This window comes from Camelina sativa, chromosome 3 (genome assembly GCF_000633955.1).
Source record: "Camelina sativa cultivar DH55 chromosome 3, Cs, whole genome shotgun sequence".
NCBI lineage: Eukaryota > Viridiplantae > Streptophyta > Magnoliopsida > Brassicales > Brassicaceae > Camelina > Camelina sativa.
In genome coordinates this window covers 24660560-24687127 of record NC_025687.1, presented here as the reverse complement: position 1 = coordinate 24687127, position 26568 = coordinate 24660560, and the positions used below count along the sequence as shown (strand labels likewise).

The 26568-nt window shown below is 38.4% G+C and overlaps 4 protein-coding genes across 4 annotated transcripts; 2 read left to right on the top strand and 2 right to left on the bottom strand.

The window, feature by feature from the left end:
• LOC104777996 (stigma-specific STIG1-like protein 3) lies at positions 1019–1625 on the top strand. The gene has a single exon (XM_010502346.2). The coding sequence runs from the start codon at positions 1037–1039 to the stop codon at positions 1499–1501; it is 465 nt and encodes a 154-aa protein (XP_010500648.1). The 5' UTR covers positions 1019–1036; the 3' UTR covers positions 1502–1625.
• LOC104777995 (AUGMIN subunit 4) lies at positions 3968–7121 on the top strand. Its single transcript, XM_010502345.2, has 12 exons — positions 3968–4231; positions 4340–4387; positions 4526–4984; positions 5146–5242; positions 5378–5423; positions 5775–5868; positions 6055–6126; positions 6202–6260; positions 6344–6412; positions 6507–6558; positions 6668–6745; positions 6849–7121. The coding sequence occupies exons 1-12, from the start codon at positions 4097–4099 to the stop codon at positions 6909–6911; spliced, it is 1272 nt and encodes a 423-aa protein (XP_010500647.1). The 5' UTR covers positions 3968–4096; the 3' UTR covers positions 6912–7121.
• On the bottom strand, positions 7700–11725 carry LOC104779284 (calcium-dependent protein kinase 33-like). The gene is made up of 6 exons (XM_019243914.1): positions 10676–11725; positions 10445–10588; positions 9305–9457; positions 8167–8282; positions 7911–8078; positions 7700–7831 (listed from the first exon to the last, which is right to left on the bottom strand). Exons 1-6 carry the CDS (start codon positions 11355–11357, stop codon positions 7700–7702), a joined length of 1395 nt encoding a protein of 464 aa, XP_019099459.1. The 5' UTR covers positions 11358–11725.
• On the bottom strand, positions 18707–24782 carry LOC104779281. The gene is made up of 3 exons (XM_010503641.1): positions 24668–24782; positions 19152–19198; positions 18707–19045 (listed from the first exon to the last, which is right to left on the bottom strand). Exons 1-3 carry the CDS (start codon positions 24780–24782, stop codon positions 18707–18709), a joined length of 501 nt encoding a protein of 166 aa, XP_010501943.1.

Here is a 26568-nt window from a genome sequence, read left to right as displayed (position 1 = left end):
TGGGCAAGTTCTCGTTGATTAATCTCCCACCATTGTTAACTGAATGAAAATATACTGCCACGATGTTAAGTGATAAAATGATTATTCAGTGAAAAGTAATGTTATTATTATTCGGCCGACGGTGTACGAGAGGGCACAAAGACTTGGAACGAAAGTCTCCATCGATTAGGGATTTAATTAACGTTGCTTCGCCATACAGCATGCCTTTATTTTCTCGTCCAGCCACACTTTTAACGTCACATTCCGGCTCTTCCTTAATAACCGCTTTATCAATTTATTTTTTTTCATTGATCAAGCGATTTATGTTTAAATCAAGTTGATCATATTAGTGTTACGATTATTATAATAATGGTATAAGGGAGAAGTTTAAATATTTTTTATCGTAATTATAATTGAGTCTTAACATACGATGAGTTATATGATGAGTATACGAATAATCATGGACACTTACGAACTTGTATTATACGAACATATATGATACAATATGTTATGGCTAAAACTAACTCGTCGTGCTTGGTTTTATATAACCATTCATTCAATTCTTTTTTTTTGTGGCTACTGTCAGATGCATCAGTAAGATATGATTAAAGCTTGAAACCCAAGAAGCATAACATATGTATATAGTTATTGATCCAATAATACAGAGAATATTATAAGCGATTAGAGGAAAGAAGAGAATATATATTAGTATACATATATGGTTCCTGCTTCCTTCGTTCACAATTGGATCTCAGATAATAATAATAAGCAAGACCTAAACAAATGTACAAACTTACGCTACCAAACAAAATAGTTGTTTGAATATAAACTTGAAATGGCCAAATTCTTGGAAAACTAATTACAAAATTTTTGGACTTTGTGATAAAAATATTCAACATTAATGAAGAATTATTTGAACGTACTCTACTCCTTTTCCATCACATGTATAGCTACTACAAAATAGAACGACTCCTCAAACTTTATATAAACTCTACTTCCTTCGCCCTTCACATATACTTCACGCCCCCCAAATCTCTCTATAGCGACGAAAGTTTCCATGGGGCTTAAGAATATCATCTTCGCAATATCTCTTACAATCGCCATAACCATCATCGTACTGGTCTCTACAGTGTATGTTAGCAACAACAAAACGGAAACACAGATGCAAACGCAAACGCAGACGCTCATTACGCAGAAGCCTCATAGGGTGAGCCGTTTCTTGGCGCAGAACTTGAAAAACGGTCGTAACCCTAACGCTGCAGATCATTGTAATAAGAACGAGGAGATATGCAAGAGTCAAGAAACATACAACTCCACAATGTCGTGTTGTAGCAACAAGTGTGCTGATGTGGCTTACGATAACGATAACTGCGGCGCATGCAAGAACAAATGCACGTTCACGCAGACTTGTTGTAGAGGAGAGTGCGTTTACTTAGCTTATGATAAGAGGCATTGTGGAGAGTGTAACCATAGTTGTTTGGTTGGTGAGTTTTGTGTCTATGGGTTGTGTAATTACGCGTGATATATGTTATTAGTTAGTTTCTATATTAAACTTTGGTATTTTTACTGGTATTCCAATATGGATTTATAATATAATGTCACTGTTTAGGTTTGTTGATTAATGATTCAGAAATTTGAATCAAGAATTTAATACGGATAGATTTTTTTTTTTTTTTTTTCTGATTTGGGTTTGATATTACGAAAAGGTTCGAAGAAATGGAGAGCATAATCACTGGTCACTGATGGTGTTTTATACGTCGAACTAGGTTATAAGTTTCGACGATAAACGTTATCATCTGTTTTGGAATGTAGTATCGTGAAAAAGTTATGTAATTGTAAAGGTCAAGATATATGATTCACTAAGTTAGAATAGTGTTTTGTGCGAAAACTAGAACATAGTGTGTGTTAGGGATGAACGAATAACATTGAAGTTTATTGATGAAATCAAAACAAATATAAATGTCATTTTAACATCAATAACAATTGCTACAAACTTAATATCTTAAAAATTAGTTAAAATGTATATTGGACCTTGTGCTTTTATAGTTGTCTAAACGATATATGCATGAAGTTAAACGAAGATCTTGAAGTAAATCTTAAAAATTCTGGGACAAAAAATGATTATTGGAATTAATAATGGATTATCGAGCAAAGAGGGTATTAAACAAAAACACATGCAAATGCTTAATAAGTTCACAAATCACAAGCAGCAAATGACACGATCCAAGAAACAGATAATAGAATAACAGAAAGTAAAATTGTTGTATTCGAAGTTAAAATCGCTAGATCCTAAACTTGTCTAGATCTAAATGAAGTCAAATAGTATAATATGTCGAGTTTTCACACGCAGTACCTCTCTCAAGTTTTCCTCACTAGAAGTAATCTTCATACTACGTGTTAGCAAACAGCCAAAATTTTGCTAAATGGCATTTTCCGGGGATCTTAAGTCTTAACTATAGTTGATTTTCGTTATACTAATCTGGAGGTGATTGAAGACGCTTTAAGTCAAAGAAGTATACATAGATATAAGATGTTATTATTAGTTCATAAATATAATTTTTAAAAAGTTTGAAAAACAAAAAGCATTTTCTCATGGTTGGAAGGCATCTCGACAGGTCAAGAACTTATGAGAAAAAGGTCTTGGTTGGAGTGTGGAGAATGGTTCTTCTATTCGGATTTGGTCAGACCCTTGGATGTCTACAGAAGAACTGCTTAGAGCATTGTCATCCCACATCCTTTAAAATTGGGATTTCAAATTTATTTTATTAATCTTTTAATACAATAATATTATCTAATTTAATTAGTTATTTTTTTAAAAAAAGTAAACCAATCAGATTGTAACACAGAAGCGAGAGAGAGTCAGAAGAGTGTCTCCCTGGATCACCTACCAAACGTAGTGTCTCTTTTTTTCCTCAGCTTTTTATTATTTTTTGTTTTTTTATTAAAAGATATTCCGACAGGATGTGGGATGGGAATGCTCTTAGCTTCTTCCTTTTGGCCCTCCCTTGGAAGCTAGTTCATATATATATATATGGTTGTAGAGGACCTCATTTCTCCGACCACTAGTGACTTGGACTTGGACGCCATTCGCCTTCACCTACCTCATTTTTTTTGGACATTAAAAGCACCATTTCATTAAGTAAAGATTACAGTCATGAGACTTTCATCTAGGTAGAGCCAGACAAGACCTAAAGAGCTTACATTACATGTGAATAGAGATAAATACATGTAGCTATGCTACTAACTTTAACCTCACCCGGACAAAGGAACAACAAAAAAACATAACTAGTATGAGGCTCCCATTTGCAATCACATCCGATGTTCTCAGAAGACACATGAAACATTGGTATGGTCAGCTGACAAATCAGGATATTTCTCATACCGAGCTATATCATGTTGTATTATGAACCTTTTGCTTCAGTTCAAGTGCTCAACATTAATAAAAATTAGGAAGAAAAAAAAAAGAATTAAAATATGAACATTTGAAAATATAACTTTTAAAGGACTTCATGTCTAATTGTTTATTTTAAATTATGTTATGTGTTCTAAACCCCAATTTTTTTCCTGATTGGGTTGATTGATAAAATTTTGCTTTAACTAAGAGGGTGTATTCAACTTGGCATTTTAAGTGATTTGTGTGAAATTTACAAATTCTATGTTATTCAATCATGAATTTTAAAAAGTCTATTAAAATCCACTGTTATTGAACTGATGATTTAAAAATCTACTTTAAAATCTATTGTTATTGAACTGATGATTTAAAAATCTACTTTAAAGTCCACTGTTATTCAAAACATTTTGTGGATTAGGATTTTAATAATTTTTAGGATTCTGGAGGATTCTTTTAGTTAAAAATACAGAAATCTAAATCTCATGTTTTCTGTGGAATTTAAAAGAATTTTACAAAAAATCATATGAAATTCCCTCGAATATATCAAAATTGTTAACAGTTACTACTTCAGCAATATGGTTGCATTGCCCAATTTTATTGAAGACAAGATAAAATAATCAAGTGAGACTCGACGTATATTTTTAAACCAACAGTCGCGGCAAAGGAGGTAGATATCGAATCAGATCTCTCGCCGGAAACGTCACGCCGCCGTATTATATTTATCAAATGGTGAAGGCACTGCAAGGCGCGGCTCAGAATCTGCCGGCCGATGTCAATCAATTGATCGATCAGTTAGAGCGTCACTGCTTAGCTCCCGATGGATCTCTTGTTACCAAATCTGCCTACTCCGATCTTCAACTCGTACGTAATCCATCTCTTACGACGATTGGGTTCCGGTTTTGTTTCCCCAATCTCCTAATTATTCTCTTTGTGATGTGAGACTCTAAAGTTATTGTACCGACATTGCAGGCGAGAGAGGAGATGTCTCGGGAGAGACTTCGGTACTTGGAAGCTATGGTAACACTCTTCTTCTCTTCTCCTTTGCCTTCATCTCTTCAGAATCGTTTTTGGATTTCATTCAATTTCAGGATTTGAGTTAGGGTTTTTGAGTATTTTGTAGTTTCATTAGCTTACAAGATATGTGTGTTTGTTTAGGCTATTTATTGTGAAGCTGTAGCTATGGTAGAAGAGTATCAGCAAGCTATTTCAGTGGCTAACCATGGTGGGATTCGGGATGTTCAGAGTCTATACCCTCAACTTGGTTTAAAGAATTCTCCTCAGGTTTATGAGACTCTAGAGCATAGGTTGGTGGTTGCTGAGGCCGCTCAGAAACTGAGGCTACCTCTTATCTCAGATGATGGTGAAATCCATGAGGAAGAAATTGAGAAATGGAGTATCCTATCAAGAAGCTCTCTTGATAGTGCAACCACGAGTTTTACGATTAGCTCCACTTCTAACTCTGTCAACTATTTGAATAGCTCAGCAAACAGCGTTGCTGGTGGGGCTAGTCTTAGTGCTGTTGATACTGACGTAGTTGGTGGTGTGCCAAATCGCTTTCTTGGAATAACTCCTGCTTATTTATCCTATGTTCAGCTCCAAAATACTATTTCCATGGTAATGTGAGATCATACTGTGCCTCGTATTGCTTTCTTTATGACTATATTGTGTGCCTTCATCTGCTGATTGCAAAATAGTTTTGCACTAACTCTTATGATAGATTGGGTTATGGATATCTTTGGGTATCTAATTTTTTTCTTTTAAATAAATTTGCTTAGGACATGGCTGACTACCAAATGTTTCTTGCCCGTGAGATAGAAGGTAGATTGAAGGACAAATGTGATAAGTTGGCTGATGCCATTGTTGATGACACGGGTAAGATCTTCATTACTAGCAGACTGAGAAAGAGGTCTTGCGTTCCTTTACCCAAATTCATTTGTTCCTGTCCTTAATGTTAAACTGGGTGCGGATAATGACCAGATTTTTCTTATGTTCTACATTTTATGACAGATTCATCCACAGGAAATAGAAATTCAAGTGCTAGGCTCCCAGAAAGGTTAGCTTTATCTTTATGGTTTAACTATGGCTAAAGACATGTAAAAGAAAAACTTGATTACCTGATTGTTTTAGTGAAGACTGATGGCAAACTGGCCTTTCTAGGGATATATCCTGATAATTTGATATACATGTAAACAAATTGTAGCTATAAGCCAAGAAACTGCAAATGGAAGCCTTTTTTAGATGAAAGGATCATACCCAAAGAGAAAAAGTTATGTTAGTGATAGGTATTCTGTTTCTCTGTAAAGTTTGTCCAGAAGTCTTGAAGGAGCAGATGACTTTCACACACTTAGCTATCCTCTTATGGTCTCTAACATGAATCAGTAACAATTTTTTCTTGCATCTCCAGGGTTAAGTTTATAATTGAAGAGATTGAAAGGGATGAAGCAGCTCTACGAGAGGACCTCTATTCGGCTGACAGGAAGTTTGCAGAATATTACAATGTAGGTGAAAAGAAAACTCTTAGTCTGCAAAACGAAAATCTAGTTACTGGGCTGTTACATGATATTTTCTAAGTATGTTTTATAGATAAGTTTCTACATGTATATCAATGCTACTGTTTGTGAATTATCCTTGTAGCCCTTAATGCTAGTAAGTTCTGATTACTGTTTGTTTTTATTTTGAACAAGGTCCTGGAACAAATACTCGGGGTGCTTATAAAGCTTGTGAAGGATCTAAAGTTAGAACATCAACACAAATATGTAAGGGTTTCAGTGTTTCCCAATTGATTGAATTGCTGCCTGTTCACATTTAGCTTACTCTTTATATTGTTACAGAATGACATGCAGAAGACTTGGTTGTGTAAGAGGTGTGAGACCATGAATGCCAAATTGAGGTATCATCTCATCCTTTACTGTTTAGGATCCAAATTTCAGGCTATTGCAGTAGTTAAGATATCTTATTTGTCTCTACTTGAAGGGTTTTAGAAAATGTTCTCCTCCTTGAGACATACACCCCTGACTCCATATCAGCTCTCCACAACATCAGGTGCGGAAATTTATTTTCCAGACATGTTTCTTGCCATGAAGTTGATGAACCCATTACCCCGTCTCTCACCTGCAACCCTTATTGTATTTTTTAGGAATTATCTAGTCGAGGCTACCGAGGAAGCTTCAGCTGCATACAACAAAGCGGTTTGTGTCTTTATCCTCTCTTCCATTGCTTAGCTCTAAACCCTGTTTTTCTGTCTTCATTGGCATCTTACTCCCGGTTAATTAATCGAGCCTGCAAAATGACGCACAGGTTACACGGCTTAGAGAATATCAAGGAGTGGATCCACATTTTGATACAATTGCCAGACAGTACCATGACATTGTTAAGGTATAAGCAAGCCATCAATTACGTCATTTCACCTTCTGGAGTTGATTTGACTTGTGGGAATGCAATAACGCAAAATTATGATGAGAGCTTTCATGTTTTGCAGAAACTGGAAAATATGCAGTGGACCATTCATCAAGTAGAAATGGACCTCAAGTCTCAAGACTGATCAGTAGTTTTGTTAGCTCTTGTGACATATTAGCAAATCTGATCCTCCAGAAAGATTGGACTGGGAGAAAAAAACAGTATTAATTTAAAATACATCCAGTTTATGTGATCCACTACATGTAATGTAATATGCTTAAATTGTGCTATATTCCTTTGTTATATACTTATATTGGTCCTTACAAACTAATGAGATAACCAACCAGTTTAACAGTACGAAACCAAAACCTCAAAAGAAATGAAACAAATCTCTTTTTCCAACGAATAGCCCTCCCTAAACTGCCTGAACAAATAATACAACTCTTTGTCTTTTTGGCTTCGATTCCGACATAGAAGAAGTGTAAAATGTGNTTCTTTACCGTATCTACGCTTCAAAACTTCAGGAGCAACATAATATGCACTCCCAACTATATCTTTATACACTCTCCCTGCAAAAAACAAACCCAACATGACTCATTCAACAACAATCTCTTCCTTTCATCAATTCTCAACNCATAGCACAAAACTCGTCATAGTTGATTTTACCGTCCTGTAACAAGAAATATAATTTGAGGTTAGAGATTGAAAACAAAAACGTATGAGTGAAGAACTTTTTTGGCTTTACATTATCGGAGTCAACATCAGACAAAATCTCTTTGATTGTAGCATCATCTCCCATTCCATATTCCTTCAAAGCAGCCTCTAGCTCGTCTATCGTAATATATCTAACAAACACAATTCCAACAAAAAGTCTCATCCATCATCCTTACAAACCTATTTACCGTTCGTATCAAAAACAAATAAAAAGATCACTCACCCACTCCCATCTTTGTCAAAATGTTGGAAGGCTTTGTAGAGGCTTTCATTACTTTCAAGCCTATGTCTATGCATCGTTGCAGTAATAAACTCGATGTAATCTATCGACCCGTTTCCATCAACATCAGCCTGAATCACATAAAACTCGAATATGAACTTTTTAAACATCCAAGGAAAATGAAATATCTTTATCTTAATCCAAACTTACAGCATCCATGAGCTGTTTCACTTCGGCTTCAGTGAGTTTTGATCCCAACTTGGCTAATCCTTCTTTCAATTCTTCATATGTGATTGTACCACTATTGTCTGTATCTATATTAGCAAACATCGCCTTCAAGCCTTGTATCTCTTCCGTGTCAATATTCTCCGCAATCACCTGTTTCAAAATTTAAGCAGTAAGAAGCAAAAAAACACAAAAGGTCTGTCAGAATTTAGCAACAATGCATCAAATCTTGGATCTAAACCTTTAAAGCAAGTTTCTTTAGCTTATTCATCGCTCTAAATTGTTTCATCCTTGAGAGAACAGCACTATCAATAGGTTTATCCGATGCTTCTCCACCTTCTCTTAGCCATGGATGCTCTGCAAAAAAGGCAAACCAACCACCACATTTTCAACATTCAAGTTATCATAACTAAGAAAGGTAAATCTCTGTGGAAAAAGATCGTTGTACTTACGAAGAACTTCAGCAGCAGAAACCCGTCTTTTAGGATCTTGAGTCAACATTTTACGTACCAAATCCTTAGCACTAGTGGAAATAGAAGGCCAAGGTTGGGTATCAAAGTCGATTTCACCTTCCAATATAGCATCAAATATCCCTTTCTCCGTTTCTACATTCCCAAAAGCCAACAAAACCATACTCATATATACATCACCAACTACACTCTTCTCAAATATATAACATGAAACTAAAAAAAGACGATAACAGTATCTTATTACCAGCCCAAAATGGAGGTACACCGCTAAGTAGAATGTAGAGTATAACTCCAGCACTCCATATATCGATTTCTTTACCGTATCTACGCTTCAAAACTTCAGGAGCAACATAATATGCACTCCCAACTATATCTTTATACACTCTCCCTGCAAAAAACAAACCCAACATGACTCATTCAACAACAATCTCTTCCTTTCATCAATTCTCAACAAAAGATGTAATAATATATATACCTTCTTGGATAAAGACTGATAAACCGAAATCAGTGGCTTTGATAAGAGCCTTGTCATCTTTGCTAGACAACAAGAAATTCTCAGGCTTTAAGTCTCTATGCATCACACCCATGAAATGACAAATGTTGACAACATTCACAATCTGTCTACAAACAGAAGCAGCTGCTCTCTCACTGTAATGTCCCTTGGCTAGAATCCTATCGAACAATTCGCCACCAGCACAAAGCTCCATCACCAAGTTCACAGCTTTCTCGTCTTCGTAAGCGCCTTTAAACTCAACAATGTTAGGCTGTCCACTCAANTCCGATGCTTCTCCACCTTCTCTTAGCCATGGATGCTCTGCAAAAAAGGCAAACCAACCACCACATTTTCAACATTCAAGTTATCATAACTAAGAAAGGTAAATCTCTGTGGAAAAAGATCGTTGTACTTACGAAGAACTTCAGCAGCAGAAACCCGTCTTTTAGGATCTTGAGTCAACATTTTACGTACCAAATCCTTAGCACTAGTGGAAATAGAAGGCCAAGGTTGGGTATCAAAGTCGATTTCACCTTCCAATATAGCATCAAATATCCCTTTCTCCGTTTCTACATTCCCAAAAGCCAACAAAACCATACTCATATATACATCACCAACTACACTCTTCTCAAATATATAACATGAAACTAAAAAAAGACGATAACAGTATCTTATTACCAGCCCAAAATGGAGGTACACCGCTAAGTAGAATGTAGAGTATAACTCCAGCACTCCATATATCGATTTCTTTACCGTATCTACGCTTCAAAACTTCAGGAGCAACATAATATGCACTCCCAACTATATCTTTATACACTCTCCCTGCAAAAAACAAACCCAACATGACTCATTCAACAACAATCTCTTCCTTTCATCAATTCTCAACAAAAGATGTAATAATATATATACCTTCTTGGATAAAGACTGATAAACCGAAATCAGTGGCTTTGATAAGAGCCTTGTCATCTTTGCTAGACAACAAGAAATTCTCAGGCTTTAAGTCTCTATGCATCACACCCATGAAATGACAAATGTTGACAACATTCACAATCTGTCTACAAACAGAAGCAGCTGCTCTCTCACTGTAATGTCCCTTGGCTAGAATCCTATCGAACAATTCTCCACCAGCACAAAGCTCCATCACCAAGTTCACAGCTTTCTCGTCTTCGTAAGCTCCTTTAAACTCAACAATGTTAGGTTGTCCACTCAGATGCTGCATGATCTGAATCTCTCTCCTCATATCCTCTTTATCAGCTTTAGTCACCAGTTTCTTCTTCGAAATCGACTTGCAAGCGAATCTCTTCCCCGTCGACTTCTCCGTGCACAGATACGTTACCCCGNATTTTACGTACCAAATCCTTAGCACTAGTGGAAATAGAAGGCCAAGGTTGGGTATCAAAGTCGATTTCACCTTCCAATATAGCATCAAATATCCCTTTCTCCGTTTCTACATTCCCAAAAGCCAACAAAACCATACTCATATATACATCACCAACTACACTCTTCTCAAATATATAACATGAAACTAAAAAAAGACGATAACAGTATCTTATTACCAGCCCAAAATGGAGGTACACCGCTAAGTAGAATGTAGAGTATAACTCCAGCACTCCATATATCGATTTCTTTACCGTATCTACGCTTCAAAACTTCAGGAGCAACATAATATGCACTCCCAACTATATCTTTATACACTCTCCCTGCAAAAAACAAACCCAACATGACTCATTCAACAACAATCTCTTCCTTTCATCAATTCTCAACAAAAGATGTAATAATATATATACCTTCTTGGATAAAGACTGATAAACCGAAATCAGTGGCTTTGATAAGAGCCTTGTCATCTTTGCTAGACAACAAGAAATTCTCAGGCTTTAAGTCTCTATGCATCACACCCATGAAATGACAAATGTTGACAACATTCACAATCTGTCTACAAACAGAAGCAGCTGCTCTCTCACTGTAATGTCCCTTGGCTAGAATCCTATCGAACAATTCGCCACCAGCACAAAGCTCCATCACCAAGTTCACAGCTTTCTCGTCTTCGTAAGCGCCTTTAAACTCAACAATGTTAGGCTGTCCACTCAAATGCTGCATGATCTGAATCTCTCTCCTCATATCCTCTTTATCAGCTTTAGTCACCAGTTTCTTCTTCGAAATCGACTTGCAAGCGAATCTCTTCCCCGTCGACTTCTCCGTGCACAGATACGTTACCCCGAACTGGCCTCGACCCAGTTCTTTGCTCAGCGTGTACAAGAGTTTCACGTCTTCGTACGGCTTCTCGAGTATAGAAGCAGCAGCACCACCAGTGTGTTTCTTCGGCGGATTACGCCACGGCGGTGGTTGATTCGTTCCGGTGGGTTTCTCAGGCGGATCTTGGTGGTTACTACTCCTTCCTCTGTTCTCGATCTCACCGTTTTGTTGTGGTTTCATCACCAATCCGTATTTCTTGGCTAAGCAGTTTCCCATTGCTTTCTCGTCTCTGATATAGCTTAGATCAGCTCAAAATATCACGACCCAGAGACCAAAGATGGAAACTTTCCTGAAATTTTTTGCAGAGAATCAAGAAAATAAAACAGAGAAATATATGCAAAGGTTTGATTTTTTTTTTTTTTGGGTGGGTTTGTTTATATACTACAAGAAGAGCGAGTACTGTATAATCAATTCAGCAACGAACTTGTTTCATCAAGCAATGATTTTGTGAGATTTGATTTATTGGAAACTTGAATTGCAGAAGAAGAATCATGAAAAAGGTTGGGGAAGAAGAAAGTAGTGGAGGGATCCCCTAAAAGGTCGGCTTTTTGGGCAGCTGTGTGTGGACTGTGGAGTTTAGTTAGTTGGTGTGACATCAAATTTAATAAGACAAGTCAACTGTTTCCGCTTTGATTTTATCGATTTTTCTTTAATATTGAACATTCTCAAGTTTTCAATCGTTTCCATGTGAAGCAGCAACATTGACCACGATGAAGGTGATGATTAATTTAAAAAGCTTATTTGGCTTCAAAGCAGTAACGGCTTTCATCCATAATCCATAACAATGCATTATGCATAGCACGACATAGTTGGAATCATTTAAAAATTAGCATTATTCTAGAAATTGTCATAATGAAGGAAAAAAAATGCCATGATCAGAAAAGTATATAATCAAAACTTGGCTAAATACATTTCAACACTTGATGATACTATGACCAACATGAGAGATAGGTGATCAGTAACGTTTTAATGTCTTTGCTCCTACATTAATGGCCACTACTCAGCACAGACCTAACCTATATATCTAACAATCATGGTATAGGTTTAACATCGTAGACCCTTGTATCATGTCGCAAGATAAATTAGGGATTTATATACTGAGAGATTGATTGTCGGAGTTTTACATTTCTAGTATTCTCTTTTTTATTAAATAAGTCTCTAGTGAGAGAGACAGTAGGGGAAGCTAAAGATTGAGCTCAGCGGTTTTTTAGGTAAGAAACATTTCACTCTTTATTTCTTTAATCTGATAGGTTACATCACTTGTTCTTTTATAGTCACTATAGTCTTAGGGTTTTTTCTAGGGACACATTATCAATCCAATCATTAGTCACATGAATCCAAACACTGAAATCTGTTCTGCAGTTGTATTGGCTCCGTACGGTCCATCGTTCCTTTTGCTTTGTTGACTGTTTTGTTTGTGTGCACAGGTGGAGTTAGCCATTAGAGCTTTGGAGAAGATGGATCCGAAGTGGGCTTCTCTCTGTTGGGCTGATTTGAGGAAGCCTTGTTGGTCTTGGCGTTAATGGGCTCTTTAATGGGTTTGTGGAAGACAGAGCCCATTAACCCTTTAGTTCCTTCAGTCTTCGAAGAAGCCTTTCCATCTTCTTTCTTCACCGATTCTAATTCACTTGAGATCTTGACAGTCGGAGCTGCGATCTTGACTGTGGAAGTCGTAGCTGTCGGAGTGCTGCTGATACTCCCCCGTAAACTTTGTGTGGGAGGGAGGACCACACCGAGTTTGTATCGGAGTTCGTTGAATGGTCGGAGAGGGAGCAACTTCGTGAAGATATCTGCGATCTGCTGATGACCATGTATGTGCTTCACCAAAACTGTTCCAAGAGCAACCTTCTCTCTCACATAGTGATAGTGATTCGAGAAGTGTTTACTCCTTTTATGAAATGCAGGATTTGCAGTGAGGTACACAGCGGATAAGTTGTCACAGTATAACTCTGGAGGTTGATACTGAGGAATTCCCAGCTCTTTAAGAATGTTACAGATCCAGGAGATCTCAGCAGCTGCGTCGGACATCGCTCTGTACTCGGCTTCAGTGGAGCTTCGAGCCACAAAATCCTGTTTCTGAGATGCCCAGGAGATCAGATTGGTACCAAGGTAAGAACAATATCCGCCAGTTGATCTGCTTGTTTCCGCACACCCACCATGGTCACTGTCACTGTAAACCCTTAAGGTAATACTTGTGTTCTTGTTAAAGTTAAGCCCCATTGTGACTGTACCTTTTATGTAACGCATGATCCGTTTGAGAAGATGGAAATCAGCAAACGTCGGAGCATGCATCTTTTGACACACAAAGTTCACCGCAAATTGAATGTCGGGTCTTGTAAGTGTCAGGTATTGTAGCTTTCCTGCCAGGCTTCGAAAATATGATGGATTTGTGAATGGTTCCTTGTTCTTAGCTCTTGTGTTTTCTAGTTGTTCAGGCAAGGGTGTGGCAACAGGAGAGCACTCACTCATAGCTGCAACAATCAACAGATCTTCAGCATACTTTTGTTGAGATAGAAAGAGACCTAAAGGATGGAAATGAGCCTGAATGCCGAGGAAGTAATGCATTTGCCCCAAGTCTTTCATGCGGAACTGAGTGTTGAGAGAGTCTAGGAAGGTTGTCATAGCCGGGGAGCTGTTTCCTGTGATGAGCATGTCATCCACATAGAGTAAGAGCACAATGACTGCTCCATCCCGTTTGTAGACGAACAGAGATGGATCTGGTATGCTACAGGTAAATCCAAACTCCAATAAAAAGTGCTGAATTTGTCGTACCAAGCTCGCGGGGCTTTTTTTAACCCGTAGAGTGATTTTCTCAGTCGACACACATGATTTGGCTTTTTAGGATCAACAAAACCAGCTGGCTACTTCATGTACACTGTCTCTGTGAGATCTCCGTGAAGGAAAGCATGTTCAACGTCCATTTGCTTTATGTCCCAATCCATTTTGGTGGCCATATCCAATACGGCTCTGACAATTGCTGTGCGAACCACAGGACTATATGTTTCCAGGTAATCAATTCCCTCTTCTTGATTAAAACCTTGAGCAACCAATCGAGCTTTGAGTTTCTGTAGTGATCCATCCGCATTTCTTTTTGTTCTAAACACCCATTTGCTTCCTAACACATTCATATTTGGTGTAGGAGGTGTCAAATCCCAAGTGTTTGTTGTTTTGCAGTTGCCCATTTCTGTTCCCATGGCTCCATTCACACCAAGATGATTAAGAACTTCAGCTACAGTTTTTGGTTCTGGATGAGATATTTTATGAGACAATAGAGCATATCTCGGATTCGGCTTTCGTATCCCATCTTTTAGCCTCGTTGTCATTCTGTGAGTTGGTTGAACTTATTTAACAGGTTCTGCTTGTGATGATTTTGCAGAGACCTGAGGAGACTGATCAGATGACACAGAAGAAGTGGAGGATTCACCTGATAGTTGAGTTGGAGTACTTGAACCAGATTCATCTGAGGTAGATGTGTCTTTTATTGCTGAGTCTTGTATTGCATGAGTACCTATTGTGGATACCTGAATCTGAACTGGTGTGTTGTTGACTGCAGGTGTTGAAAAAGGAGTTGAAGTCACAGGAGAGCTGCAAGTTGGAGTCACTGAAGAAGAAGTATGATCCACTGTTGAATCAAAACTAGCAATGTCTTGTAGAGGAGTATCCGTCCTGATGGGAGAGAGAGGACAATTGTTACCAATAGAAGTAGGATCAAAGCCTGTCGTACACTCAGTTCTATCCTCTACTCCTTCAGTGGACACAGCCTGAGACCTTGTGCTTGGTAATGGTGGAAAATCCTGTGGTGAGAACAGTGAATTATTCTTGTGTTGTTCATCACTTGTTTTCACTGACTCCTATATCTGATTCGTACTTTGATCTTGTTGAGGATAACTCTTGTGCCATACGTCCATGAGAGGAGTACAACGTTGAGAGTTACCAACCAAGTTTGAAAAAGGGAAGACATCTTCGTCGAAAATGACATGTCTGCTGATATAAACACGCCCAGTGGAAGGTAACAAACACCTGTATCCTTTATATTTTTCATTATATCCCAAGAACACACATTTTAAAGATCTTGGATCAAATTTTGTTGTAGCATAGTCTCGAAGCATCGGGTAACAAGCACAGCCAAATACTCTAAGAGCCGTGTAGTTAGGAGCTCGACCTGTCAAGGCCTCATAAGGACTCTGATTCTTGTTCAACGCAGAGGTAGGCAGAAGATTGATGAGAAAGTTAGCCGTGTAGAATGCTTCTACCCAGTACTTTTGAGGTACTCTTCCTTCAAACATCATAGACAATCCTAACTCAACAATATGTCTATGCTTTCTTTCAGCTAACCCGTTTTGTTGTGGTGTGTGTGGGCAGGATATGAGCTGTCGGATTCCGTTTGCATGCAGATGAGCCGTAAACTGCTTGCTAGTGAATTCACCACCGCCATCACATTGAAAGGTACCAATCTTGCGTTGATATAGATTTTCCACAAGTGCTTGAAAACCGTAGAATGTTTGTAGAAAATCTGACTTGAGCTTGAGAGGATAGAGCCAACAAAATCTTGAGTAGTTATCAATAAAGATCACATAATATTTGAAACCTTGAACTGACATTATTGGTGAAGGACCCCATAGATCATAATGTATTCTTTCCACGGATCTAGTTGATACAAAAGTTGAAGCAGAAAAAGGTAATTTAGCACTTTTCCCAAGTTGACAAGCTTCACAGATCTTGGTTGTGCTTTTATTGTTGATAACAATAGCCTTTATTGCAGATAGTTGCTGGAGAACTTGCATGTGTGGATACCCCAATCTCTTATGCCAAATATCGCAAGTAGCTGCTTGTTGTCTTGACGAGAAATTGACTTGAAGTGAAGCTCCACCACGTATGTTCCCTTTCCCAATGTATACAGCCCATTACTGTGTCTGCCCTTTGTTAACAACCCCCTTGTTGCCTTATCATAGATACGCACATCATCATAGTCAAATTGAAAGCCACAGGGGTAATCGGTTGTAAGCTTTGAGACAGATAACAATGATTTAGCAATACCAGGACAGACAAGTACATCGTTAAGAGGTAAATTATCAGAGGTTGAAGGGAGACTTGCTGATCTAGTATGAGTGATTGGTAAGAAACTACCATCTCCCATCATTACTGCTTCATTGCCTTCATATGCTTGTGATTGGTGCAGATGATGAGGAGAACTAGTCACATGAGAAGTTGCACATGTATTAGACACCCATTCACTTCCGTTTTGATCAGTAACATATGTTATCCGAAGGGCAGCTAACGCTTGAGGAAGGTTGTCAAACTGATAGCTGTTATCGAACCTGTGCCAACACTTTGAAGCAGGGTGACCTGGTTTCCCACAGATTTGACACAACCTTGGTAAGTCCACTTGTATCTTGAGAAATTTGCTGATGGAACCCACGACCTTTTGTTGTAAAGTTGTTTCTTCCACGATTACCACCATTTCTTGAGTTACCCCTTCCTTTGTTGTTGTTGTTGTAGTATCCTGAGGAACCTGGGGCAATTGTGTTGAAAGCCATGTGTGGAGAAACCTCTGAACTACTATTGTAACTTGCAAGACGGTCAGAGTAACTGGTAAGGCGTGAGACCACAACATTTAAGGTCAGGGAAGGTTGAGTATCCATGGATCCTTCCACTGAGGTCTTGATAGGTTCGTATTCTCTACCTAGACCTTTCAAAGTGGCAAAGATCTTCATTTGTTCACTAACCGGACTACCTATTGAGGCAAGTTGTTCACAAACTCTCTTTATCTCCCTAAGATAATCATCCATCGACTTGTCTAACTTTTCAATAGTTTGAAGCTTATGTTGCAGTTCAAATAGTCGTGAAGCTGATACCTTATTGACGTGTTGTGCTAGAGCTGACCAGAGATCTCTTGTAGTGGTGGTATGAACAACATCACGAAGAATATCTTCAGAGAGAGATCCAAGCAATCATGCTCGAACAACCTCATCTGCTCTATGCCATGACAGGAAGTCAGGATTTGGGACATAACCGACTTGACCATCGATATCAGGAACTGGTATAGATGCTAGCGGTTGAGTGAAAGCACCATTGACGAAGCCGAGAAGATTTTGTCCTGAGAGAAAGGACTCGAACTGAGTTTTCCAAAGGAGATAGTTCTTCTCTGTTAGTTGCATGGTAACACAATTTGAGATATGAAACGCAAGAGGTGAGTAGAGTTGGATAGCTTGATCCATGGCTCTGATACCATAAAGATTGAGCTCAGCGGCTCTTTAGGTAAGAAACATTTCACTCTTTATTTCCTTAACCTGATAGGTTACATCACTTGTTCTTTTATAGTCACTATAGTCCTAGGGTTTTCTCTAGGGACACATCATCAATCCAATCATTAGTCACATGAGTCCAAACACTGAAATCTGTTCTGCAGTTGTATTGGCTCCGTACGGTCCATTGTTCCTTTTGCTTTGTTGACTGTTTTGTCTGTGTGCACAGGTGGAGTTAGCCGTTGGAGCTTTGGAGAAGATGGATCCGAAGTGGGCTTCTCTCTGTTGGGCTGATTTGAGGAAGCCTTGTTGGTCTTGGCGTTAATGGGCTCTTTAATGGGTTTGTGGAAGACAGAGCCCATTAACCCTTTAGTTCCTTCAGTCTTCGAAGAAGCCTTTCCATCTTCTTTCTTCACCAATTCTAATTCACTTGAGATCTGGACAGTTGGAGCTGTGATTTTGACTGTGGAAGTCGGAGCTGTCGCAGTGCTGCTGATAAGTTTTGTTTTTTTCGAGGGTGCAAGAGATAAATTCTCCTTTTGCCTTTCATTTTGTTCCTTACTCTTATCAGTTTCACATGTAAGGTAGGCAACAAACGTTTAGCTTGGAAAGGTATCTCACTGTGAGAAGCGTCCTTGGCCTTAGAACGTGACATTGAAAAGTATATCCCCCAATTAGCTCTCACTAGTTCAAGTTATGTCTGCTCATCATCACTGTGTTCCTTAACGTAGAAATCTTGCTAGGTATATATAACCAAATAAAAGATACAAGCTACCAAAAGACTTTTTTTCAAAAGCTAGCCAATTAAGTAAACAATTAAACTTCTATTGCGAGATGACTTGCTGAGATAGAGGACCTAACAAATATGAGTACTCAAGTAGATGACTTGCTGAGATAGAGGTTAGGTCTGTGCTGAGTAGGTAGATAATGTTACATACTTGAAACTAAACCAAAATGAGAGGTATATATAATCCATGACATTTCCCTTGATTTCCTCCTATAGTTACAAGAATTATGAACATAATGGGAGATTCCCACAAAAATGCAGCCATACATATTGGCCTCTAGTTGCTCCTCCTAAACACAACCAAAACCAACTCTTACTCCAAAACACATATCAATGACAGCTTATTGTACATACTTACTGATGGATGATTCTATAAACCGATACTAGCAAGAGATGTTAGATGATATGCATCTTAACATACGGAAGATAGAGGAAGCATCAGTGACATTCATGGAGACTAGCTAGATAGAACTATAAACATAACAAAAATATTTCATAGCTTAAATAATTACCAATCTAATAAAGATTATGGTTTACGGTTGACACGGTAGACGGTAGACCGTTACATTCCATGGAAGGTTGCTAACGGTAGCTTGAAAACATATGGGGTCAGCAGTTAGAGAATTAGCATCTTTGGCCTCAAAAGTGATGTACAAAGTGCGTTCCCCGCCATAATGCCAATTAGCCTTGACAGCTTTCACAAACTCAAGATTTATCAGATTATCAGCATTGAGTTTCTCAAGAGCCATCTTGGATAACCGGTGGACCAAGTCTCCGTCGGTTTCGGGTTCATCAGCAACGTCGTTATCCTCGACGTTAACAGGATAGCGAATCACAAGGTTTCTTTGTTTTGTGGTGTCAAAGTCGTAATCCTTTTTTTTTTGTGAAAAAATAAAACACAGACAAAATCACACAACCCACAAAAAAACAAAGAAAAAGAGAAGCGGATGGAGGAGAGATTGGATCATTGTTACATACCCCGTTTCTTTTGTGTTCTTCATTGACCAATCGTTCATCTTCCGAATGGAAACTTGTTACAGGAAATTCCCAGGTGAGTTAGTTGAATAAATTGGGGGGTATTATGCGAATAAAGGAGTTTTTGGAGGTTTGTTTAATAAAGTATAAAGAGTGAATAAGGTGGTGACGCGTTTCTTCAGTGGAATAATGACACGTAATGTCGGTGTTTTTGGAATGGAGTGAGCACGTGATCAGAGTGAGGTAGGAAGAAGCTTAAAGAAGAGTGAAGAGTCATCGTTTTGGATTATTACGAAATTTGTTAAGAAAGTTGATTTTGTAATCGTCTCTCTTTTCTCTGTATCAGTGTTGTTGCTCTTGCTTATTGGAGTGGTTTCTTGTTTATCAAACTCTTGTAAGCTTGGGAACTGAATCTTTGTTTATTTACAAACATTGATTCATTTTGGTTGAATAATTTCTAATAAAATCTCGTTTATCGTTATCAAAGGTATCAGAGCTAAACGACCTCGGATGTATGGCGGAAAATCGTTCGCAGTCGATTCTGAAGGAGACGGTGGCTCGCGAAGCTGGAGTTGTAGTTCACGAGACGGAGGAAGAGCTCAGTTCTCAGATCTGCCGTGTGATTTCGAAAACTGAGGCACTGGAGGAGAAGCTGATGGATCAAAACAGAAAAATCGACAAGAATATCGAGGAAATGTTCACAGCGATTCGCTTGTTGTCGAGTTCCAAGGATTTGGGTAAGGAGCCGGTTCAAGTTGATCTGGTGCGAGATCTGAGTCCACCACGGGCTTCGACTTCTCAGAATGTTGGAGCGGAGACGAGGAAGTGTGTGGAAGATGAACGAGACAAGTCTCCGGAGTCCCATGGTGGTTTAACTCGACTCGGTAAGCTCGATTTTCCCCGGTTTGATGGTAGTGGAGTTAAGGAATGGTTGTTCAAGGTCGCATAATTTTTTGAGCTAGATAATACACCACAGTCGAGGAAGATAAGAACTGCAGCGGTGCATTTTGACGGTCATGCCGCGCACTGGCACAAGGCGTTGGTACAGTCGAATCTTTACTACCATTTGCTTCGAGATTGGGATTCGTACAAGATGAAGCTTAAGGAGGGGTTTGATGATGTGTTGGAGGATCCGATAGCTGAGGTCAAACGTTTACATAAGACTGATGGCATAGTCGACTATCATCAAAAATTTGAGCTATTGCGTATGAGGGTGAACATTTCAGAAGATTACTTGGTAAGCGCTTATCTTGCAGGGCTCCGAGTGGACACATAAATGCATGTCAGGATGTTTCAGCCGCAAACTGTTCATCACTTCTTGATGCTGGGTAGGCTTTATGAGAAAGCTCATCCCTGCAAGACTAATCAACCGAGTAGTTTGGTGAGTAAACTTCCAGGGGGCAGAATTATAACAACAAAGGTTTGCTGGGCGCTGCGCCAAAGAAGGAGTATCACTCAGAGAAGAAGGCGGGAGATAATGGGGATAACTTGGGTGCTAAGAAGTTTTTGTCCAATGCTGAGATGAGTGAAAGGAGAGCTAAGGGCCTTTGTTACTTCTGTGATGAAAAGTATACACCGGATCACTACTTGAAGCACAAAAAACAGCAGCTGTTTCTGATTGAGGTAGGAGATGGAGACGAGTCTGACTCCGAGGAAGACGAGATTGATGTTGAAGGGCGAGTTACTCCTCGTGTATCAGTAAGTGCAGTTTCGGGTGTTCAAGAGTATGATACAATGAGGGTTAAAGGTACTTACAGGAAGAAGTTAATCTTTATGCTGATAGATTCGGGATCCACTCATAACTTCATGGATCCTAGATCTGCAGAAAAGTTAGGTTGTGCAGTTGATATTTCTTTGATGTCTCGTGTGATGGTGGCTGATGGTAGAAGGTTAGACGTGAGTGGAGCAGTCAATGGGTTTCAGTGGAAGCTGCAAAATACGACTTTCACTGACGATTTCATGCTGATTCCGCTAGGTGGTTGTGATATGGTACTCGGTATTCAGTGGTTACAAACTCTGGGAGTCATATCATGGGAGTTTAACAAATTGGAGATGAGTTTCAAGTATGGAAGAGACCATGTAATGCTTCACGGCATTAAATCGGGGTCGGTCAGGGAGATACATGCTAAAAAATTAAGAAGATACGGGAGAGTGAGGCACAAATATCCATGATCTACACCACTGCGGCAGGACAGTTGGATGAAATGAGTTTGGGTATGGTGGCAAGTGATAGACAACAACATGAAGAAGTGAGTGAGATTGAAGTAGTAATCCAGGAGTTTGACAAATTGTTCAAGGAGCCGACGACACTACCACCTTTCAGGAAGAATCATAACCACAAGATTCCTCTTAAGGAAGGTGTGGACCCGGTGAATAAGCGTCCTTATCGTTACGCGGTGCAACAGAAGAATGAAATAGATCAGTTGGTTGGAGAAATGCTTAAAGCATGAATCATTCAGGGATGCTCTAGCCCATATGCATCTCCAGTGGTATTGGTGAAAAAGAAAGATGGTACTTGGAGATTGTGTGTGTATTATAGGGGGTTGAATGAGCAAACTGTGAAGGATAGGTTCCCCATTCCATTGATTGAGGACCTGTTGGATGAACTGGGTGGGTCTAGTATTTACTCGAAGATCAATTTAAGGGCTGGTTATCACCAGGTGCGAATGGAGACTGAAGACGTGTATAAGACGGCTTTCAAGACGCATAGTGGCCACTATGAATATCTGGTGATGCCGTTAGGCCTTACGAACGCTCCTGCTATGTTCCAGAACTTAATGAATTCGGTGTTCAAACCTTATCTAAGGAAGTTTGTGTTTATCTTCTTTGATGACATCCTTGTCTATAGTGCAACAATGGAGGAGCATATAACTCATTTGCGAACAGTGTTTCAGTTGATGGAGGAGAATCATCTGTTTGCTAAGAGAAGCAAGTGTAATTTCGCGGTTGACAAGGTCGAATATTTGGGGCACTACATTGAAGGCAAGGGGGTGTCGACTGATCCTAGTAAGGTTGCAGCAGTGTCCGCTTGGCCAGTTCCTGTTACTCTTAAACAGCTTCGTGGATTCCTGGGCTTAGCTGGTTACTATAGGTGTTTTGTTCAAAATTTTGGTTCGATAGCACGACCATTAACAGCATTGACTAAGAAAGAAGCGTTTGTGTGGTCGGATGAGGCGCATAGTGCATTCAACAGTTTGAAGAAAGCTTTGTGTGAAGCATTAGTGTTGTTGTTACCACGTTTTGACAGACCTTTTGTGGTGGAAACTGATGCTTGCTCGCAGGGGATAGGGGCTGTGCTGATGCAAGACGGTCATCCGCTGGCCTACATAAGCCGTCACTTAAAGGGGAAGCAGTTACACCTCTCCATTTACGAAAAAAACTGTTGGCAGTAGTGTTTGCGGTGCAGAAGTGGCGACATTATCTGTTAACAAGTCATTTTGTAATCAAAACTGATCAACGCAGCCTTAAGTACCTCATTGAGCAGCAGTTGAACACACCTATTCAGCAGCAGTGGTTGCCTAAGCTCTTAGAATTTGACTACGAGATCCAGTATAAGGAAGGTAAGGAGAACTTAGCTGCAGACGCATTGTCTCGCATGGAGGGTTCGAAGATTTTGCACATGGCCATGACGGTGGTTGAATGTGACTTATTACAGACCATACAACAGCAGTATGGGGAAGATGGTGACCTTAAAGCAGTGATTGACGACCTAAAGAAGGATGGAAATTCACGGAAACACTATTCTTGGGAGCAGGGCATTTTGCGGAGAAAGAATAAGATCGTAATCCCTGCAACGGGTGGAGTAAGGGAAAAGATACTGCAATGGCTTCATTGTTCTGGCAGTGGTGGTCATTCGGGGCGAGACGCAACCCATCATCACATCAAAGGCTTGTTTTACTGGAAGGGAATGTCTAAAAATATCCAGGAGTTTATTCGGAGTTGTGAAGTGTGTCAGAGATGCAAGTACGAGACTGTGGCTTCACCTAGGCTGTTACAACCTCTTCCTATTTCGGAAGCCGTTTGGTCAGACATTTCGATGGACTTTGTTGAGGGCTACCAGTCTCTGCGGGGAAGTCAGTTATTTTGGTGGTTGTTAACAGGTTGAGTAAGGCGGCACACTTCATTGCTTTACCTCATCCTTATTCGGCACTTACAGTGGCTCAGGCTTTCATGGATAACATCTTTAAGCTTCACGGATGCCCTCAGTCCATTGTCAGTGATCGTGACACCGTATTTTTAAGCAGTTTCTAGAAGGAGTTGTTCACTTTGCAGGGAGTGGCATTGCAGTGTTCTAGTGCGTATCACCCTCAAAGCGATGGACAAACAGAGGTGGTGAACCGGTGTTTGGAAACGTATCTGCGTTGCATGAGGAGTGATCGACCGTAGGAATGGAGCAAATGGTTACCTTTGGCGGAGTTCTGGTACAATACCACGTATCATTCTGCTACCCAAGTGTCACCATTTGAAGTGGTATATGGTAGACAACCTCCCATTCATCTACCATATTTACCGGGGGAGTCTAAAGTGGAGTCGGTAGCTCGCAATTTGCAGGAACGTGAGAACATGATTTTGCTGTTGAAGTTTCATCTGATGCGAGCTCAAAACCGGATGAAGGAATTTGCTGATAAGCATCATTCAGAGAGGAGTTTTGAAATTGAAGATTATGTGTTTGTGAAGCTGCAACCGTACAGACAACAGTCAGTGGTGATGCGGGGAAATGATAAGCTGGCTCCAAAGTATTATGGTCCGTATAAGGTGATCGATCGTTGTGGAAAGGTTGCGTATAAGCTGCAGTTGCCGCAGGGATCTCTGGTGCATCCAGTCTTTCATGTCTCTCAACTTAAAGTGCTGGTGGGAAACTTCCATACTTCGACTAAGTTACCTACTTTAGTGAGTGATGTGTTTGTCAAGGAACCGGAGAAGATTCTCGAAAGGAAAATGGTCAAATGCCAGGGCCGAGCTGTGACTAAGGTTTTGGTTAAATGGACTAATGAAGAGGAGGAAGACGCTACCTGGGAGTTCCTGTTCGATTTGCAGAGGCGCTACCCATCCTTTCGACCTTGAGGACAAGGTTCTTTGAAAGGGGGAGTTTTGTTACAGGAAATTCCCAGATAAGTTAGTTGAATAAATTGGAGGGTATTATGCGAATAAAGGAGTTTTTGGAGGTTTGTTTAATAAAGTATAAAGAGTGAATAAGGTGGTGACACGTTTCTTCAGTGGAATAATGACACGTAATGTTGGTGTTTTTGGAATGGAGTGAGCACATGATCAGAGTGAGGTAGGAAGAAGCTTAAAGAAGAGTGAAGAGTCATCGTTTTGGATTATTACGAAATTTGTTAAGAAAGTTGAATTTGTAATCGTCTCTCTCTTTTCTCTGTATCGGTGTTGTTGCTCTTGCTTATTGGAGTGGTTTCTTCTTTATCAAACTCTTGTAAGCTTGGGAACTGAATCTTTGTTTATTTACAAACATTGATTCATTTTGGTTGAATAATTTCTAATAAAATCTCGTTTATGGTTATCAAAACTACACGTCGAGTCGCTGGACGACGATATCTCTTCGCACTTCTCCTCCCGCTTATGACGCTTCAGATTAGGCTCTTGAGATTTCTTATCGTCGACGACCTGTGGATCCATAACCAAGGCAGAGAGACACTCCAAACCCTAATTATGAGAATGGTCACTTTTTTATTTGGAAGCCTACGAGGGTCAACTCTAAACCAAAATTAACAACTTTGCGTGAAAGTATAAACAGTTATATCCCTAAACACATGCCATTACATGATATGAAAGATACTTGATAAGTGATTTTTCCCTTCTTTCAATTCCTCTACAATGGCTACTACTTTAGAATTACCACAAATATTCAAACTTTTATTTTCTTTATGTTCATAGTTTCGGGTGCTTCACATATGATGATTTCTTTTAACAAGTAGAGAGTCTGAGCTTGAAAAGGTCTAGGCTGATCAATATATATATCAGAAAGCGTACTTAATTAGCAGCAATTCCAACTAGTTCTCAAAAACTAAAGATTTTTGTTCATAAGACTTAAGATGAGAGGATTCATGGTAAGACATAGCAAACCTAGTTGATGATCATTTATATATTAACATATTAACCTTATCATCATTATATTTGTTACTAGGAGTCACTCCGTGCTACGCACAGATTTAGTTTACATAGTTTTTAGATATTTTTTGTAATTTTGAAGATTGTTAGTTGAATAAATATTAATTACATAAAAATAATAATAATATGTAAGATTTAAAATAAAAATAATATGTGTATCTTTCTATTTATAAGAGAAATTGTAGTTAAGAACATATGAAAAATTATTATTTAATTGGATAATAAATACACTAATCTTTATATCAATTAGGTAAATATAATTTATACTTTTTTCTGGTTTTTTACTTGTCGTTTAAGGTTTTTTCACACAAACAAAAAAAAACAATTAAATTGTCTGTTTTACCTTTTATTATTATATTTTATAAAAATTTCATTGGTCAAAACTTTAAAACAGCAGGGATAAAACTGGAACATTCACCAAACATTTTCATTGAAAACCTAAAACAACAACTAAATCAAAACAAAGAGAGTATTTTATTGTTATAGGAGTCACATAAACTATGTGAAAGTTATATATATGCAATCATTACATATTAAACTTTTTGTTATATATATAATATTTTTAAAATACTATTATTAATCATTCATTGCATTGCTATAAATATTATGAAAGTTACAAATATGAGAGTTAGTACAAACTTGTATGGGATTGATGAGATGGATAGAAAAGTTAATAAAAACGTGTCAGGTTTATAAAAATACATTATTGTGAATTAATAACTAAATTGTCTATTATTTTAAATATATTATAAATATAAATCTATGAACGGACATCATAGCTAATCAAATCATGAATTTAAATATATATTCGTTTCTCTCTTTAAACAGAAATATATTCAGTTAACTCTTTATCAAAAAAAAAATATTCAATTTTAATTTAGTTATTTAGAAATTATATATTAAAATGTACTTTAGTTGATTTTAAATGGATTGAAAATGAAATAAAATAATGTAATATCAAGGTCATTTGAATTATTTATATTAAAGTGTGGAAATTAAACAGCCAATTATTACTTGACATTATCCTATACAACCCAAATATAATAATCATATATCCTTAAACTATTTAATAATCAAATTATTTGTTAATGGAATAAATTTGTTATACTATAAATTTAAAGTAACAAAATGACACTTGTGAAAGAAGAGAGCATCAAATGACAATCTTTTGTAACTTTCCAAAAGAAAACATTACTTTATTATTAGATGATATAATATAGTAAGGTTTCTTTAATTTCAACTCTTACTCTAAGAATTTGACATCCAACATAATTATATATTAAAATTATTTAAA